Raw genomic sequence first — 17,861 nt, forward strand, 5'->3', positions numbered from 1 at the left:
ATTCACTGCCCACAAATCCATGGGCCCCAAGGGGATGTATCCGCGAGTGCCCAGGCTGCTGGCTGTGGAGATGTTATTGCAAATATTCCATTATCTTTGGAAGGTCATGCGGAAGAAAAGAGGTGCCTGAGGACTGGAGGAAAGCCAATGTCACGCCAGTCTTCTAAAAGGGCAAGAAGGAGGATCTGGGAAACTACAGGCCAGTCAGCTTCACCTGCATCTTTGGAAAGGTGATGGAACAGATGTCACCTCGAAGCATGTGGAAGAAAAGAAGGTTTTGGGGAGTGATCAACATGGATTCACCAATGGGAAATCATGCTTTACAAGGTTGGAAGGGGCCTTAAAGATCATCCATTTCCAACCCCACTGCCATGGGCAGGGACACCTCCCACTAGACCACGTTGTTTAAAGTCCTGTACAGCCTGACCTTGAACACCTCCAGGGATGGGGTCAAGGGATCCATAGCTTCTCTGGGTAACTTTGTCCAATGTCTCACCATCCTCACAGTGAAAAATTCTTCCTAATATCTAATATAAATCTGGCCTCTTCCAGTTAGAAGCCATTACCCCTTGTCCTATCGCTACATGCCCTTGTAAGAAGTCCCTCTCCAGCTATCTTACAGGAGCTATCTTCAAGTACCAGAAAGCTGCTATAAGGTCTCCCAGAGAGACCTCCCAGGCAACAAAGATGATTAGGGGACTAGAACATCTCTGTTATGAGGAAAGGCTGAGAGACCCGGGTCTGTTTAGCCTGCAGAAAACTGAGAGCGTATCTCATCAATGCTTGTAAATGTCTAACGAGTGGGTGTCAAGAGGATGGGACAAGACTCTTTTCATTGGTTCCTAGCAACAGGACAAGCAGCAATAGGCACAAACTGGAACATAGGAAGTTCCACCCAAAAAAGACTAAAAAATTGTTTACTTTGAGAGTGCCAGAGCACTGGAACAGGCTGCCCAGAGAGGCTGTGGCCTCTCTTTCTCTGGAGACATTCAAAGCCTGCCTGGATGCATTCCTGCCAAACCTGCTGGGGGTGAACTTGCTTTGGCAGGGTAGTTGGACTAGATGATCTCCAGAGATCCCTACCAAGCCCTACCATTCTGACCATTCATTCTGTCGTTTTCTGTCATTCCAAGATTTATCCAAAAGTCCAGTTGTTAGTGGACAAAAAAAAAAAAAAAAAAAAGGGAAGATGGAGATGACAGCACGTTCCAGTGATGCTAGAAATAAAGATGTGGGGACAACTACAGGTTGTGGTTATCAGCTGAAGACTGAAATCCAAGTTTAATCTCCCTGAGTGACTTTTTGGCCTTGAAGAAAAGCTTGTGCAAAAGGTAATATATGATATGACATTCTTATTATACTTATGTAATAAGTGTGTAATTGCTTATTAAATTTCAAAATGCTTCTATTGCAGCTGGCTTTACTAGATTTCAGAAAAGGCTTTCCTTCACCTCTCTTATATTTATTTCACTGAGGAGCTTCCATTTATTTCTGTAATTTAATTATTCTAATCAGGAACATTTTTAAAAGCCACTGGTTCAGCTGGAGAAAAGGAACTGAAGAGGGTTTCCAGCTCCCGTTGAGAAGAGGTTTTACATTCAGGTAGTTTCTATGTGCTTACTCCTTTTGTTCACCTATTCCTCAAAGCTAGGTTGGAGCAAAATCACTTACTTAATTGCAGTCATTACAGTCACAAACCTAACTACAATCATTAATTGAAGACCACATCCTTCCAAGATCACCTCTGTCTTCCACCTATGGGATCAGGGAAGATCATGATGAATACGGTATGAGAAATAATTAGGGAAACTCTTCTGAGTAAGTTTCCTTAATGCTCAGGCCAGCAGCAACGGGAAATGTTCTATTTTATTCTTTTACCATGACTTGGGTACTTTATTGCAGATTTGTCACCATATGCAGTACATGCTGTCCATCATGCAAAACTCCTGTATCATGTCCGTGTGCGTAAAATGAGCAGAGCATCCAACACAAGCATGGACAGTTAGAAATACTCTCCACACTGATTTATTCCAAATTTACTCTTCCAAATTTACACAAGAGGAAGTTTTTTTATGGCTGCTTCATTGCTGCTTGCTCACTATAGGAACTTACATTATATAAAAGTTTACCTAGCAACAACTTCATTACTTGCTTGCATCTTCCTGGAAAAATGTTAACAATACAGAGAAAGGAAGTAGACTGGATACAAAACATGCTGAGTGTTTTGAGAAGAGGCCTTGTGAGGAGTAGCTAACATTTTCTTGTTGAAAATGCTGCCATTTAGGAACAAGTTGTTGATCTGCTGTGTTATTTTTGGTTGCCTTTGAGCTATTTTTATTTGGACTGTTTAATTGTGTACATCAGAGATATGAGGTGCTCAAGATGTTTTAAACACTAAGGGGTCTTTCTGTTCCCTAGGTACAGAGAGGCATTCAAAGGTCAAGAAGTGTCTCATACTGATATGAGTCCATATCTGAGCATGAACCATTTGAAAGGATATTTATAATTGCATGATATCTGCAAATCATGCATTGACTAGGCAGTGTATGATTAGATTTCATATATACTGTGTACACGAAGCTACATATTATCATATACATCACAGAATCATGGAAACACAGAATGGTTGAAAGTGGGAAGGGATCTCTGGAGGTCATCTTGTCCAACCCTCCTGCTCAAACAGGGCCACCCAGAGCCAGTTACCCGGGACTGTGTCCAGATGGTATGTGAATATCTCCAAGGATGGAGATTCTACAGTCTCCCTGCTCCAGTGCTTGGTTACTCTCACAGTGCAAAAGCATTTCCTCATGCTCAAGGGAACCGCCCATGTTTCAGTTTGTACTCATTGCCTCTGGTTGTGTCATGGGGCATGACTGAAAGGAGCCTGTATCTGTCCTCTCTGCATCCTCCCTTCAGGTTTTATATACATTCACAAGATCCTCCTGAGCCTTCTCTTCTCCAGGCAGATGAATGAACCACCGGCAGATGAATGAATGTGATCATGGAGGTAAGAGATGTCTTCCATTAGTTAAGCCTGATCCAGATGTAAGATTTTTCTACATTGCCTCAACAAGAGACTCCTTTGCACACTCTGTAGTAGAAGGAAATTAATGCAAAACTTCTTAGTCCTTTCCTACTGGGATAAGCCCCAACTACTCTCAGGAAAGCATTTGCAGCATGGATAGACTACCCCAAGCATCCATAGCCTTCCCAACAGATGACAGAGGCAAGTTTGACTTCAGTTCTGGAGTTCTGAATAAATTACAGTCTTTGCATAATGCCTGCTATGGGAAGGGGTGACAAAACCCAGATACAGTGGAGAGACAGCACGCCCCACACTGCAGTTGCCCTGTTTCCATGACAAAGAATGAATCCAAGAATTCACAAACTAAGAGTCCGCTAGAAAGAAAAAGTGACCTTTTCTCATTTCCTTCCCTCACAGACTTCCAGAATCACAGAATATTCATGGTTGGAAGGGACCTTTGAGATCATTCAGTCCAACCACAAAAGAAAAAAAAAAAAAAAAAAAAAAAACATCCCAAACCAACACACACATACACCACACCCACCCACAGACAGACAAAAAACAACAATCCCAGGCATTAGAGCATGCCCTGAAGTGCCACATCTACACGTTTCTTAAATACTTCCAGGGATGGTGACTCCACCACCTCCCTGGGCAGGCTGTTCCAGTGCCTGACCGTTCTCTCAGTAAAGTAATTCTTCCTAATATCTAATCTAAACCTCCCCTGCCGCAACTTCAGACCATGTCCTCTGGTCCTGTCATCATTCACTTGACAGAACAGGCCAACACCTATCTCCTACACCCTCCTTTCAGGTAGTTGTAGAGGGCAATGAGGTCCCCCCTCAGCCTCTTCTTCTCCAAACTAAACATGCCCAGTTCCCTCAGCCTCTCCTCACGTCTTGTGCTCTAGACTCCTCACCAGCTTGGTGGCTCTCCTCTGGACACACTCCAGCAGCTCCATGTCCTTCCTGTAGTGAAGGGCCCAGAACTGAACAGTACTCGAGGTGAGGCCTCACCAGTGCCATGAATGTGGGACCCCAAAAGATAATCTTGCTTTATTTCTTTTTATTGTTAACCTATAAGTGTAATTTTCATATAGATGCCTCAAATGAACCAATTAATTTGTAGCAGCTTAATGAATGCATTAAATTGTCTGAACTCTCAAAGGACATCACACTAAGATGTTTTATGTGGTCTCAGTAACCTGAAGGATTGATTTAATCATTGTACTAGAGAACAATTGCTTCATCCCCTCATCCTCTTTTTGTTTTCCTTTCCACCTTTGTGGCACTTGATACCTTATAGCATCTGATGGTACTTAGTAGGGATACTATGTACAGTTAGAAACTGACCTCTGCACGCAAGACCTACCACACTTCTAAAATCAAATTTAAGTCAGACCATTTTTCAGCAGGATGGTGGTAGAGTTTATAGTAATTTTCTGCTCAGAACTAAATCTGAATCCTCAGATTTTATATGGTCTGGCTGTTTCCTAATGAAGATTGAGTTATTGAGCCTTATGGTCATTTAAAAATATGCTGCTGTCCATCTTCCGTCTGCACCACAAATTGAAATGCCTGCCATTCATGAGTGAAATTGTATAGATTTATTTACATATAAAGCAAATGCAAAGCTGGAGAAAACAGAAAAGGGAAGGGAAGGGAAGGGAAGGGAAGGGAAGGGAAGGCAAGGCAAGGCAAGGCAAGGCAAGGCAAGGCAAGGCAAGGCAAGGCAAGGCAAAATGGATTACAGGATTACAGCACATCACACATTATTTTTGTTCTGGTTATAGTTCCTTTTCAGAGTGGGCTTTTCACCAGGGGGATATAACTTACGTGATGAGAATCACTTGTTTACCACCAGCATCCTGTAAAAAGCACATAGGAGGACTATGTGCTACTAGTTTCAAAGATGTTCTACAGCAGCAATGCCTGAGAAAGACTTTATAAGACCTTTGATTCACAAACATTCTTTTGACTGTGGCTTTCTGCATATGGCCCCTGGCTGCTTGGTTTCACAGTCCATGTAAGAGTTTTCACTTAAAGCCAGAGCTCTAACTACTCAGAGCCAATTGCTAGCATCATACTGTGATGGGAAGTATTCTTTACCTCTCTTCACAAATATGGAGGACATTTAGCTCAAGGCACAGCCTGCAGTCCAAATTTCCAAAGGTTAAAAAGTCAAGTTACCCAACTAAAAACATTTTTTGGATGCAAAAGCAAAAGTGGCTGATTTTTCATAGGCAATGTGTAGTCAGAGAAGCCATCAGCTGAATCTCTGACTGATTCTTAAGCTGTCAAATGGTTCCTCCAGAATGTTCCCAAGAGAAAATTTTTCTGGACCATTTCAGTATTAATTTCCATGTCTACCTCATGTTTGTGACTCTTGGGCTAGCTTGCACCTAGCACTGTGGGCTCTTTCCTAAGCAGATACAGCTTGGGACGTGGTAAAAGGAGTGTGCCTTCTCACCAGTGCCAGACAGTGTGCTTGTTCCTGTGCAGCTCTCACCACAGGACAAGTGAACTTGGTCCTTTTCCTAGACCTGGTGCATGCTAGATGCCTGGGTTATTTGGGTAAGGACCAATGACATCTGATTGTATTATGAACCTTTGTTATAGTTACTCAGGTTTCTAGCTTCAGTCATGCTGGAGTGTAAAATCTTTTCGTAGGAAGAACAATAGGTCTGTATGATACCACCATTCTCATTTTCTAGACCACTTCATTGCCTTCACAGGCTGTACAGCAAAAGCAGATGGCTCAAAAGATGATCTGTGTAAAAGTTCTCCTCACTGGTTCCCCATTTTTAGCAATAACTCCCAGAAGTATTTGGAATGCAGTCCCTTTCAGTACCAAGCATGGTTCCATAACCTCACCCTGGATGACCACCTGAAATAATGCAAGGCATTTATGATACCAGAGAAAGGATATGGTGAACCTCAGCTTAACTTGTGAAGCTGTTTGAGAAATGCCTATTGGAGACATGAGTAGTCATAAAAACTTCTCTCACTTGAATTAAAGACAGAAGTCATTTGAAAGAAAAGATACGTGTGTCATGACAAGGTAAATAATAATTTTTATCTTCAGAAAAAAGAACATATTTATCTTACAGAAGAAAACTCAGTGAATGAGACAAGACAAATTTTTGTATCCTAAGTCAGTAACTTTTATGCCATTGAAAGTAGGAGGCAGGAAATGAAGGAAAATCATTTCAGTCAGTCTCACCTCTGTGCCTGGCAAGATCATGGAGCAGATCCTCCTGAAAACTAGATGGGAGAAGACAGAAGGAATTTGGAGCTCAGCCCTTGGAATGGGGCCTCTGTGCGTCTGTGATGTGTAACAGATATCCCCTGCCAGGCTTCTGTGCCGGAGGAAAAGCCAGTTTCAGTACTATCATCTGGGGACTTCAGAAACTACCTGTCCATCTAGATATTTACTTCTGTTGGCTGTGAAATGCTCTAAACAAGGCAGCAGGTTCCAGCAAGAGTATGTCCCAGGGTCCTGATCCCCTCATGGGGCTGGCCATGCTGATCAGTGTCTGGCATTTGCCCTCCAACCTACCCATTGAGGTTTCTTCTCTGGGGAAGCTCGTGTACCTAAGCTCTCAAAAGTCTTCAGCCTGGCTCACCACTTCTCAGCTTTTGTTAATATAATAAAATTCTGACATTACTTGTGCTCCAATGTGTGCTCAAAACATACCCAGAACCTTTAATTCCTAACCAAAAAGCTTAAAAACTTTTCTGCGTTAAAAACAAACCAAAAATATCATCCTTTTCCATAAATCCAGGAGGTGGAACTTTCAGGAAAACCTGAAATCTCAGGAAATAATCTATACAATCACAGAGAGAGAACTCCTCAATCTCATGCATACGAGGGAATGGATGACCTGTACTTATTTTTGGTAGTTTCAAGTACAAACTTGGAAGATTCTTCATTTTTATAGCCTACCATAAAAATGCATATTTCTTGGGTGTTCTCTCATATGTTTTGTTTTTTGTTTTTTTTTTTAACTCTAGTGTTAAATCAAAATTTAAAATCATATTTTAAGATCAGAATTAAATAGCATAGTAAAATTTGTTCTCAAAGGATGTGAACATGAAACAGAAGTACTAAAGATGTTAGGTCATTGCAGGAAATTTGTGAGATAAATTCAGATATCAATAATGAGTTTCCATCTCCTGGTCTGACTATGTGTCCATTGACATCAGAGAGAGGAGAACAAAGCCGGTAATTCCAATTTACAATAAGAGCCATAGATCAGAAAGGAAGCACTTCATACTTCTGATGAAATATTCTTGCACAAAGGCAAGAATTGTTACTGGGCTTATCCAATAGCTTTTAGTGTATCTTTGTGGGACACTTGCATTAAATTCCCCACTAAAATACTTATAAAAGTCAAGAGCTATTAAACTGGGGGGTGGGAAGAAGTACTAAAACGCAGGACTGAATTTATGTAATAAACTTGCTTTGAACAGGATCCACTCAACTCAGTTGTGGAAGGAAAAAAGCCAGAAAGCATTTGAAAACAGTCCCAGCTCTTTACTCTTCAATTCATCTGACACCGGTTAATCAGGGACAGCTTCCCTTACTTATGACCCAAATATCTTTAAATTAATATGTTGGTTCTATTTAAATTCTTATACTACATTTCACACTGATTTGACGTTAAGGCAATGATCTTGAAAAGGGTGTGTAGGGATTTTTTGTTGTTGTCGCAAGTCTATTTTATTAGCATGGACAAAGATACTGGGACCAGTTCATAGCATCATTCTCTACAATCTGTGGGTTTATAGACTTCTTATATAAATAGAATATAAGGGTGTTTTTTTTTTAACGTAAAATCCTTGTCAGTGTCAGGGTCTTGTATCACAAATGTCCTTAAAAACTCATGCTCCAAAATTTACATTTCTGTGCCTTGGTAATTGTAAATCAAAATGGAGACCAAACACAATTAGTTTGCAATTGTCTGTTCTATCCTAAGTGGTGTCAGTGTGTTTATGCCACATAGCTGTGTTACAATCTGATCTTGAAATGTCGTTTTTCAAAACAGGAAAATCACCTCTTTAAAGTATCTTTATGTTGACCAGCAAATTGGAATGAGCTTATATAAAATCTGCTTAACACTTGTTATTTTCCCCAGGTTACAGTCCAAGCAATCATGCTAAAATTCAGCCTGTTCAATCTGCCAAATTACAAAATTTCCAGCCAGGTCTCTGGGGCATCTCTGTGCTTTCATCTAGGCACAGATACAAGGTAGTTCTCATGCACAGACTGTCCTGTCACCAAGGTTGTCTATGAATGCCAGATATGGCTCAGGACAGAAGGGAAGCAGAGGGTTTGCACGGGGAGCTGCTCTCTGGGCATTAGCAGGCACACCTACCTCAGTGAACAGCCTAAGTTTGCTTGCCCTTGAACATACTTTGAGGCAAGGCTGTGGGCGGAAAAATAGACTAAAAATACGATGTTAATCTCAGGGCATCTGACACCTGCCTGAGGATATTGGCTAATGTTACAATTTAGGATGGTTCTCCCCTCTACTCTTGAAAGTTGCAATTAAGTGAGATAACTGAGCTGAGCCAGCAGCTTACTGCTTCTGAGCAAAAGGCTCCGATTAGCTGAAGACCTTGTCTTATCTCTGTCAATAAAAGCAGTGAAAACTAGAGGATATTTCTTTGAAATTTATCTTGGGTTTCCTTGTCATGGTTTAACCCTAACCAGTAACCAGGACCATACAACCATTCACTCACACTCCCCACCCCAGTGGGACAGGGGAGGAGAATCGGGAAAAAAGGAAACCTCATGAGGAGAGATAAAGACAGTTTAATAGAACAGTAATGGAAGAGAAGATAATAAAAAAATTAATGATACAAGAATATACAAAATGAGGGATGCAATACTATTGTTGTCACCACCTGATGATCAATTGCCCAGCCCATCCCGAGCAGCAATCACGGATTCCTGCTCCCCAGCTTACTCCCATTTATATACTGAGCATGATGTCTGTGATATGAAATATTCCTTTGGAACCTTGTCCTGTCTATGCTCCCTCTCAGCTTCTATGGGGAGCTGAAAAAGTCCTTGACTTAATATAAACATTACTTAGCAACTACTAAAACAAGGTATCTTACCAACATTATTCTCACACTAGGTCCAAAACAAAGCAGTGACTAGGAAGGAAATCCCAGCTGAAACCAGAACATTCTTTCATTCATGCTGTCATTATGTGTATGTTTAGTATGCTGGCCTTGAAGGTGATGCTGGTGAGTACAGGCTCGGTGGAGGAGATAGCAGCTTTCCTGTGTGGAGCAGCACTTTTAGTGTTTGCCATTGTGAGAAACACCAACTCACATCTTAGAATTTAAAGAGGACAAAGTCACCGAAGCAAAGGTTAAAAAAATAATAATTTATTAATACGAAACAGCGCTGAATCGGGTGCACCAAAAATAGATGCACGATGATCTTTTATCTTTCAGGTATTTTATACCTTTATCCCGGCCGCTTGAGTTTCTGTCTCCCTTCTCATTGGCTGAGAAGTTGGAGCTCACATTCTTCCCGACCGCTTGACCTATTACAGGTTTATTTTGCACTTTTTCCCATATAAGGCACACATACACCTATTCTACGAAATCATTATTCTAAACACGCCTTTGATTAGTTGATTATGCTACACGTTATTTCACAGTCTTTGTTACCATTTACTTGGCAGATTTACCAGACGGGTTTCTTTGGCCTTATTGATACTCCCCTATCCTCTGGGTTGCTGTGTGGAAGGCGGTGTTGCGGTCTGTTTCTCTTCCCCTAGATAACGCTCTGCGAACAAGGATCCCTTGACAGACCAAGGGCATTTTTGGGGATTAATTGGATACAATTTATTAGACTCTACTATTACTAAGGCTTCTTTGTTAGTACTATCACACTAACAATGATACATCAATTAGCTGAAGCAAAACTTAGCTTATTTCCCACACCATGCTTCTTAAAGCAAATAAATCTTCTCCATTAATTTATTAACATGCTGCTAGTTAATACACACACACCTCCAGTGATCAGTATGTCTGTTAATGCAGCATTAGCAGTTCAACAAGTCAGCCTGGGGTTTCTGCACAAGCATGAAGCCTGCAGGATGCTTCCCACAGGCTGTGTGCAGGTGACAGCGTGTGGGTATCCAGGCTGGTAACCCAGCCTGATGAAACCTTTGCTCTGCTCTGAGCATGCAGTGCCTACAGCCCCAGTTCCCAGAGACTGTTGGGAAACGCGGTCCTCAAAATTTGGTTTCTCCAGTGGGCTTTCTACAGTCTGCAATGGAACTGGAACTCCACTCCCGCCTGTCCCGCCAAACTTTCTTGGTTTGTTTTTTTATTGTGTGTCTACGCTCTTCCCTCTCAGGGACACAACCCTCCTTCTGTGTAATCCCCCAGTTATTAGAAATCTCATCCAGCAAATGCAAAATGGAAGTCTGTATTTTAATCCTCTTTTTCCATCAGTCCATGGTGCTCCTGTTGATGGAAGGACACTGTATACTAAGGGACAGAAGATTAGTGGGAGAACGTGCATGAGGGTCCCCAGCCCATGCCTCTCACCCCACTTGAACACTGGCCGCGTATCAGCAGGGAAGCCTCGGTTCTAGTCTTGTTGCCAGCAAGTCTTCCTTGCAAAACAAGGTTGTACTAAGACTGAATGAGTTTTCAAGTTAGATTTAACAGAAAATAATATGCCACAATTGTACACACAGAGAAATAACTTTAGGGTTAAAATAAGCCCAGGCAGTAAACCAGTTTTAGTCAGGAAATCCAGTTTTCTGGATGTGCCAATTTCAAGACAGTAGGAAGAGTCTGAGACTCTCTTTCACACTCATTGTTGGATGCTTTTTGTCGTGGAGTAGTCAACATAGTGGATGTGAGGAACTCTCTTCTGCACCCACATAGCTTTTCTGTTAAATGAAACAATTTTTTTTTTTTTTTTTTTTTTTTTTTTTTTCTGAAACATCAGTTCTGGATTTAGGGACCTAGTTTGTGGGATGAGTGCTTAGCTTTATAGCATTGACAGCCTTTTGACAATTTGGTTGCTGAGTCCATATATATGAAACGTAGCTAATAATTCAGCAGTTAAAAGGTCTGGCAAGGATAGGGTTACTTCTCCCCAGGACCTAGCAGGGACACAGGTATCCCATCCCATGGGAGCTGTGCCCGGGGGTAGCAGGGAGCTGGCCGGGGAAGGAGAGGGACAGGAGGTCAGGGGGGAGAGGAAGTCACCCCCGGGGCAGCAGGGCAGGCGGGGCATCCTGGGTGCGGTTGGCAAGTGGCGGTATCATAATCGTGGCTGTATATTCCTCTGTCAGTGCTATTGCTGTTTCTTGTTCCCTTTGCCGTTCTGTTAAATTGCCTTTGTCTCAACCCACGAGTTTTTGCCTTTTTCAGTTCTCCCCTCATGGCCGCGGTGGGGGCTCTGGTCTGCGCAAGCAGCTGCCAAGTGGTTCTTTGTTGCCGTCTGAGGCCAAACCACAACAAAAGGGAATAATTTAAAGATTATGGTGTGGTCTTGTATTACTGTGATCCATATAAGAACCACAAATTGTTTTAAGTTCAGGACAGTATTAACAAGATACCTTTTATTCCAGTGAAGACTTAGACATGAAAGAACTGACATAGAAGAAAAGCAAGTAGGCAAGCAGACTATCACAAAGAAATCCCACCACAAAATCCAGCTAAAACATAAACAAAGAAAACCCCAAATTATTACTAGCTTTTATTTCATATGCAGCATATAAACACGGGCAGATCCTTTCTTTACAATCTTGCCACCAATAAATAAAAACACAAGGCAATATTTTAATTTCAAAGTGATTCCAGCATTGCAGTTTGGACTTCGTTTCTCCTAAATAGAGCTTAATGAATATGAATATCTGTCAAAAGAAGGGAGCTTCCAAGGAACGCTTGGAATACGCTCCTGTACATCCATTCCCTAAACTGGCAACAATTAGTCTAAGTAACAGACTGAGAATTTTCTGCCTATGAAAGTATTGCTAACCACCAGTAGCTTGTCCCCAAATTACTTGCTGCAGTTCTGTTACAAACATAACACATCACATGCAGACCTACAGGTAAAGAGATAGTTATCCAACGCAGTGGTAAGGATGGTCTGTAGAAGATGATAACCCAATACTGCTGAGGTTATGTGTAGGGGAGGTCAAATCTCGGGCAGATTTAAATATTAAAAAGGCTGCAGGAGACTGCTCAGTTTCACCCATCGCGTTCCAATGCAAACAAAATAGTGGAAAATGAAACTGTGTGCCCAGGGCATTTTTGTTCCAGTGAGACAAACAATGCAGAACTGAAACCTCTCAGCTGAGGTTTACAGTCTCCTTGTTGCTAGAACTGCACTGCTGGTGGCACCTGATCCGACTACTTCAGGACTACCCCTGGTAAGTCTACATGAGCTAGCAGCTCCAGTTTGACTGTAGTGGAGATGGAGATCAAATTTTGATTCGTGAAAGTATATGATCTTGCAATATGAATGCACAAACTTCCTAGCTTGACAAATCTTCTTTGGGTTGTTTCATTCTTATTCAAAAGCAACCAGCGCAGGCAGCATTGGCACAGATTTCACACAAATCATTTTCTCCGACAGCCAGGCCTGTTAGAGAGAAAAGAGAGTTTCAATGAGATGGCAAGAGAATTTCTTGGAGAGTAGAGCCACATATCAAGGGATTTGGAGACTCCTTTCTGTTACTGTTTTATGAGTTTCAATGTTGCTTGAAGTTATTAGTAGTATAAGTAATAGAAGTATATTATAATAATAATATAATAATAAATAATAAGTATAAGTAAAATTAGTTCTGGCAAAAATCTGGCTAAGGAATGAAATCAAATCTGAATTCATTGGGGAAATAATGGGAACAAAAAAACAATAGGACATCTTGTAGGAGGGTGGCGGGATGTGGCTTGTAGAATCACAACATTAATTATATTGGTAGTATTTCTCCTAAAGTATCCATTATATTTGACATAGACAAATGCAACATAATAATATTAAAAGAAAGCACACTGTAGCAGCAAGTTCAAGATTCGCTATGTGTGTCGTAGAGAATGATCATGCCAAAGATCACCTCATTTACATCTCACACCTCTTTTAGGCTACCTGGAAAATCACCTTCTTCTGCACTGATTAGAGAGACCAATTAGAACTGCTCACCAGTACTGCTATGACTCTGCTTTTCCTGTAAGCCAGAGGAGATTGTGGGCTCTCTCACTTTAAGTCATCTAAGTTAGTGTGCAGCTACTTGGAGGAAGCTTTTTCATGATTACAGCAACCTGACCTGCGCAAGCTACAGCACAGCCCAGCAGAGCAAGAATTTTCCTGCAGGGGTCTCACAGCTAGTGTAGTCCAGCCCTTGTAGGAGAGGTAGTAGAAAGGCAATATGGACTCTTGGGCTGCTTTCGATGTAACAGAACGCTGCTATTTGAATGTTTAAGGTTGAAAAGTGTAATAAAAATGTCAACTATGCAATATGAGCTACATACTCAGCCTCTCAAAAATCATGGATGCATCTCCTCTTTTGCACACAGATTGGAACTCCTCAGGGAGATCTTTTTCATCACATGGAGAATAGCTAGCCACTGAAACTGCCATACGAGGGTTAATATGTCTGTTCTCATCCATAAGTTCCTTTAGCTTCTTCACAGACTCAAGGGAGAATTTCAACTCTCCATCCTATGTAGACAGAACCAGGAAAAAAAAAGGCATCAGGAAGTCAAATCTTAGGAAAATTCATTCCATTTCAACCATGAGCTCTGCCGGAAATCTATACTAGAGGAGAAAGACAGTGTTGAAACAAAGCCTGGATAAAATCAGTGCTGACTGAAGGCAAAATGATCAGCTCTTCAAGGCAAAGACCTGTCAGAGCAGCAGTGAGACCTGGAGGGCTATGTATCACAGCGGACAGAGGCAGAGTTAGTGCATTTCTCACTCCCATTAGAGAGACCCATAAAATCTGTGGTCAAAAGACACTGGCTGGGAATCTTCAGCCTAGAAGAGAGAAGACTGGGCAATGTATGGCAGAGATTTACAAAATCATGAGCTGAACGGAGGTAAATTAGAATTTATTTTGTTCAGTCTTTCTTCTAATTCACCAGCAGAAAACTTCAAGTGTTGGCTGTCATGTGGCAGGCTCTAACCACGCAGAAGGAGTTATTCCTTCACAATGGACATTTTTAAGAGCTGAAATCCCTCCCCCCAAGGTACTATGGCAAGTTTCCTTTAATTTAAATCTCGTCTATACAATTAATGGTATACAAGTTATTGGCAACATAAATATGATACTTCTGACTCAAAGGTCATATCAAAAGCTTCAGGAGGCTGGGATAGTATTCTGGGAAATATTGCTCCATGTTTTAGATTCCTAGACCCTGTATATCTGTTAATGTTTATTCCTTCAGATTCAAGTGAAGGATGATCAAGTAACACTTACTCATTCAAATAAATAAAGTTACTCTGATACAGCATGAGACCAAATATTGTCACTTGCTTCATAGTCTCATGAGCCAAGTGTTGAATAGTGTGAGATGGGAAGAAAGTACTTGGTTTTGGTTCGTTGATGTTTTTTACAGAATCATAGAATTTTGGTGTTAAAGAACTAAAAAAACCCAACCAGAGAAACTCTGGATGTGCATTTACTTAACAAAGTCAAACTCTGTTTTACTTGCAATAGGTTTATGATTTTACTCAGGTTAATTTATCAGTCATGGTTGACTATGAAAAATTAACATTTCCTGTATAAATGCAGTTCTAGATTCAGCTATTGGTCACAAATCTCAAAAGCATAAAACAGAGAACTAAAAGAGGATGGATTTCCACAGGTACAGTTTCAGAGAAAACAGAAAGTAGGAATGAACCCTGAGACATGTATGTCCTGTTGATAAAAAACAACAATTGACCACCACCAACAAAACCACAAAACACAAAAACTCCACCACCTCAGATAAGAAAGATGTATTAGAAAGCTCAACCTGAGCAGCATCTTCCTTCCAAGATGAAAGTGCCTACTGTGTTGCTGAACTAAAAGATTTTATTACAGAAATAGTGCAAAACAGATCAGTCCATCTCTGTAGTTTTTCTGTTTTTACCCCACACCTAGTAAACCATCTTCCTACAATTTCCACCATATTCATGAAGATCTGCGATGAAAAGTGTTGAGATAATGATACTCAGTCTTCAAAAACATGATATGAAGTCAAATGAACTTAACTTCTGCTTTGCAAAATATTTTGTTAAATGGACTTCTGACATATTATGGGAGAGGGAGGGAAGCCTTGGGAAGAACTTCAGAAAACAAGACCATATGACAACTTTGTGCACTGAGTAATTTGTCAGACCTTAGGGACTTCCAATAGTCCAAGTCAAAGGAGTCCAACACACATTCAGAGTACACTGCCCATATATTGGGGGAAATACAGATTTAATGATTAATGAGGTAAGAATTCAAACTACACAGGGCAGAGAAAACTCTGGAGTTGCACTTTCTCCACTTTTACCCAACCTCAAAATGGCCATTCTCATTTAGTTACTTTTTTACACCTCCAATTGAAAAACTGAGGTGTTTTTTTTTTAATTAAGTAGAAGCTACTTCTCCCCTGGAGGGTCTAAATGTTAAAGAATGGTTTGGAAAAAAGCAATAGCTTAAACCTGTCATGTCTGGGTATTTCTGACATCTGAGGGAGAAAAAGAGGATAGGAAAAAAAAAAAAAAGAGGGAGAAAAAGAGGCACAAAGATAGTACCCTATCCCTAGAAATCTACTGCGGCCATATGAAGAGAGTCAATAATTGCTTAAAAAATATTAACTCTCTTTGTACTCTGAGGAAGTTATTTCTGTCACAAACAAACTGAAATCTCCTAAACTGTTTCTAAGGATGAGTGCAGACAGATCCAACACACTCACACTTTCTTAACTGCTTCCAGGTTGCATGTAGCCAAGTGCAGACAAGAGCACAGAAGTACTTTCTTAACTGCTTCCAGGTTGCATGTAGTATCAGTCATAGGTTCTGTGTATTTTGGAAAATTTTATATACCCTCCTCTAATAGCTTATCTACCTATTAATATTTGATTGGATCCAGTTAAGCATTTATTTCACCTTTTTAAACTATGTGATATGTGTGTAGGCTGCAAGAAGCAGGTGAGACAAGACAATTTCTCTTTTGTCACAGGTTGTTTACATCATTCTCTAAAGTTAGAGGTGTCCCCAGCTCTTGCAGCCTCACAACACATGGGATTATGTTCAAAAGAAAACTCTGGAAATGCAACACCTCAGTCAGCAAGGGATTTCAGAGCAGTGATATGGCTGGTGAAGTTAATTAAGCTGCAGCAGCATGTTAGTAATACCTGAAGCATTTTACAGAAAGAAAAGCTGAACCATAGGGAGATGAAGTTGGATATCAAGCCAGAGGAAAGCAAAATTTCAGGTCTATTAGTTTAGTTCAAGATTCCCATCCACATAATATCAGTACTTTGTTGAATTTGTAATACCAACAAATTAAAGAGCTGAAAACTCACCTGAACGTAGACAGCCTGGGAGCTGTGTACCAGTAAGAGGACTGCGAAGAATGTAAAGTAAAGAAAGCCTTTCATAATGCCCGCGAAATCTTGCCTTTCCTAACCTAAATATATTTGTTTTCTGACTTTGGTCTTTCTCTGTCTTTCTTTTATGTCTTTCAGGCTTTCTCTCTTCTTAGCACTCAGACCACCTAGCAGTCAGAGCTCTGTGCTCCCGGTGCCAAACTGGAGCTTTATAAAGACTTCACACAGCATTTGCTTGGTAATCCATTAATCTAAACTCCTTATTGACATATAATAAACCCACAGTGGGCTATCAGTTATCTACTCATTAGCAGAGTAGGCCAGTCACACCCAGGCTGATCCTGGGGTTTACAAGTCTCTCCCACTTTGAGAAACTGGCCATGACACAGGCAGGCAAAACATTCCAGCCTACAATAAATAAATGGTAGAGACTGATCAAATGCAACATCTGAAACTCAGTCTTCATATGGGGAGTGTACTCAGGTTTCTGGCCACTTGCTGCAGAGCTGAGAGAAAGAAAGGAGTTTGGAAGGAGACATAAAAAATAAAAAGGGATCTCTTGCACTGATTGCTGGCCAGTCAGTTCCCTCTTCTGGGGATTCCAGGTACTAATACTGTAGCAATGGACCGAGGCAGATGAACACAGGCTGTGGCTGCATGTGATCAGATATAAAATGTCATCCTGCTGCTGCTTTCTTCAGCACCTAATTAAAATGCACACGTTAAAGGCACAGGGATTGTAACTAAGGATAAAGGCTGCCATAAATCAAACCTATTCTTCTGAGTCTTTTAGTCTTACCCAGAAACATAATAATATTAAACAGATGAAGCATCAACATGCCTCACTCATCCCAGTTCTGCCCATCAAGCTCAGGTCCTTTAAAGTGTAAATGATTTCTGGCATATTGTGGTTTTAGAGTGACAACAGACATTATGTCAAATAATCTTCCTGAAACCAGCAGAACAGAGAGCAACAATCTGCAAGTAAGAAACAGTCTTAAATTTGAGAAATGTTTTATGATGGCAAAGGCTCTAATTATTTCTGGGCTGGCTCTGCCTTGCCCATACCCTGCACTCTGGAGGGGCTTTGCTCTGGTGTCCAGGAGGGTAGGCAGGGGGACATGCACCACTGTTGGGGAATCTGCTTTGCAACCAGCTTCTCCTAACTAATCCCTGCCATGGGTGAGTACCACAACCACCCCTGCTGACAGTGCCCCCCTTGTCCCAGGCATCCCTGGATCCCCACAGAACAGACTTTGCCCCATCAC

At 41.1% G+C, this 17,861-nt stretch overlaps 1 protein-coding gene across 1 annotated transcript; it reads right to left on the reverse strand.

Annotated features, from left to right (window-relative positions):
- Positions 1-11,596: 11,596 nt before the first annotated feature.
- On the reverse strand, positions 11,597-16,900 carry GUCA2A (guanylate cyclase activator 2A). The gene is made up of 3 exons (XM_014946928.1): positions 16,570-16,900; positions 13,543-13,732; positions 11,597-12,655 (listed from the first exon to the last, which is right to left on the reverse strand). Exons 1-3 carry the CDS (start codon positions 16,642-16,644, stop codon positions 12,588-12,590), a joined length of 333 nt encoding a protein of 110 aa, XP_014802414.1. The 5' UTR covers positions 16,645-16,900; the 3' UTR covers positions 11,597-12,587.
- Between the last annotated feature and the right edge of the window lie 961 nt (positions 16,901-17,861).

Source organism: Calidris pugnax, unplaced genomic scaffold, assembly GCF_001431845.1.
Source record: "Calidris pugnax isolate Ruff unplaced genomic scaffold, ASM143184v1 scaffold152, whole genome shotgun sequence".
In the NCBI taxonomy this organism is placed as follows: Eukaryota; Metazoa; Chordata; class Aves; order Charadriiformes; family Scolopacidae; genus Calidris; species Calidris pugnax.

What these genes read in the sequence shown, in the direction of transcription:
- GUCA2A (XM_014946928.1), bottom strand. Translation starts at nt 16,644, where the DNA reads ATGAAAGGCTTTCTTTACTTTACATTCTTCGCAGTCCTCTTACTGGTA. An exon ending in CCCAGGCTGTCTACGTTCAG is followed by an intron (nt 13,733 to 16,569) that starts GTGAGTTTTCAG and finishes CTGTCTACATAG; the next exon opens with GATGGAGAGTTGAAATTCTC. An exon ending in CATGATTTTTGAGAGGCTGA is followed by an intron (nt 12,656 to 13,542) that starts GTATGTAGCTCA and finishes TCTCTCTAACAG; the next exon opens with GCCTGGCTGTCGGAGAAAAT.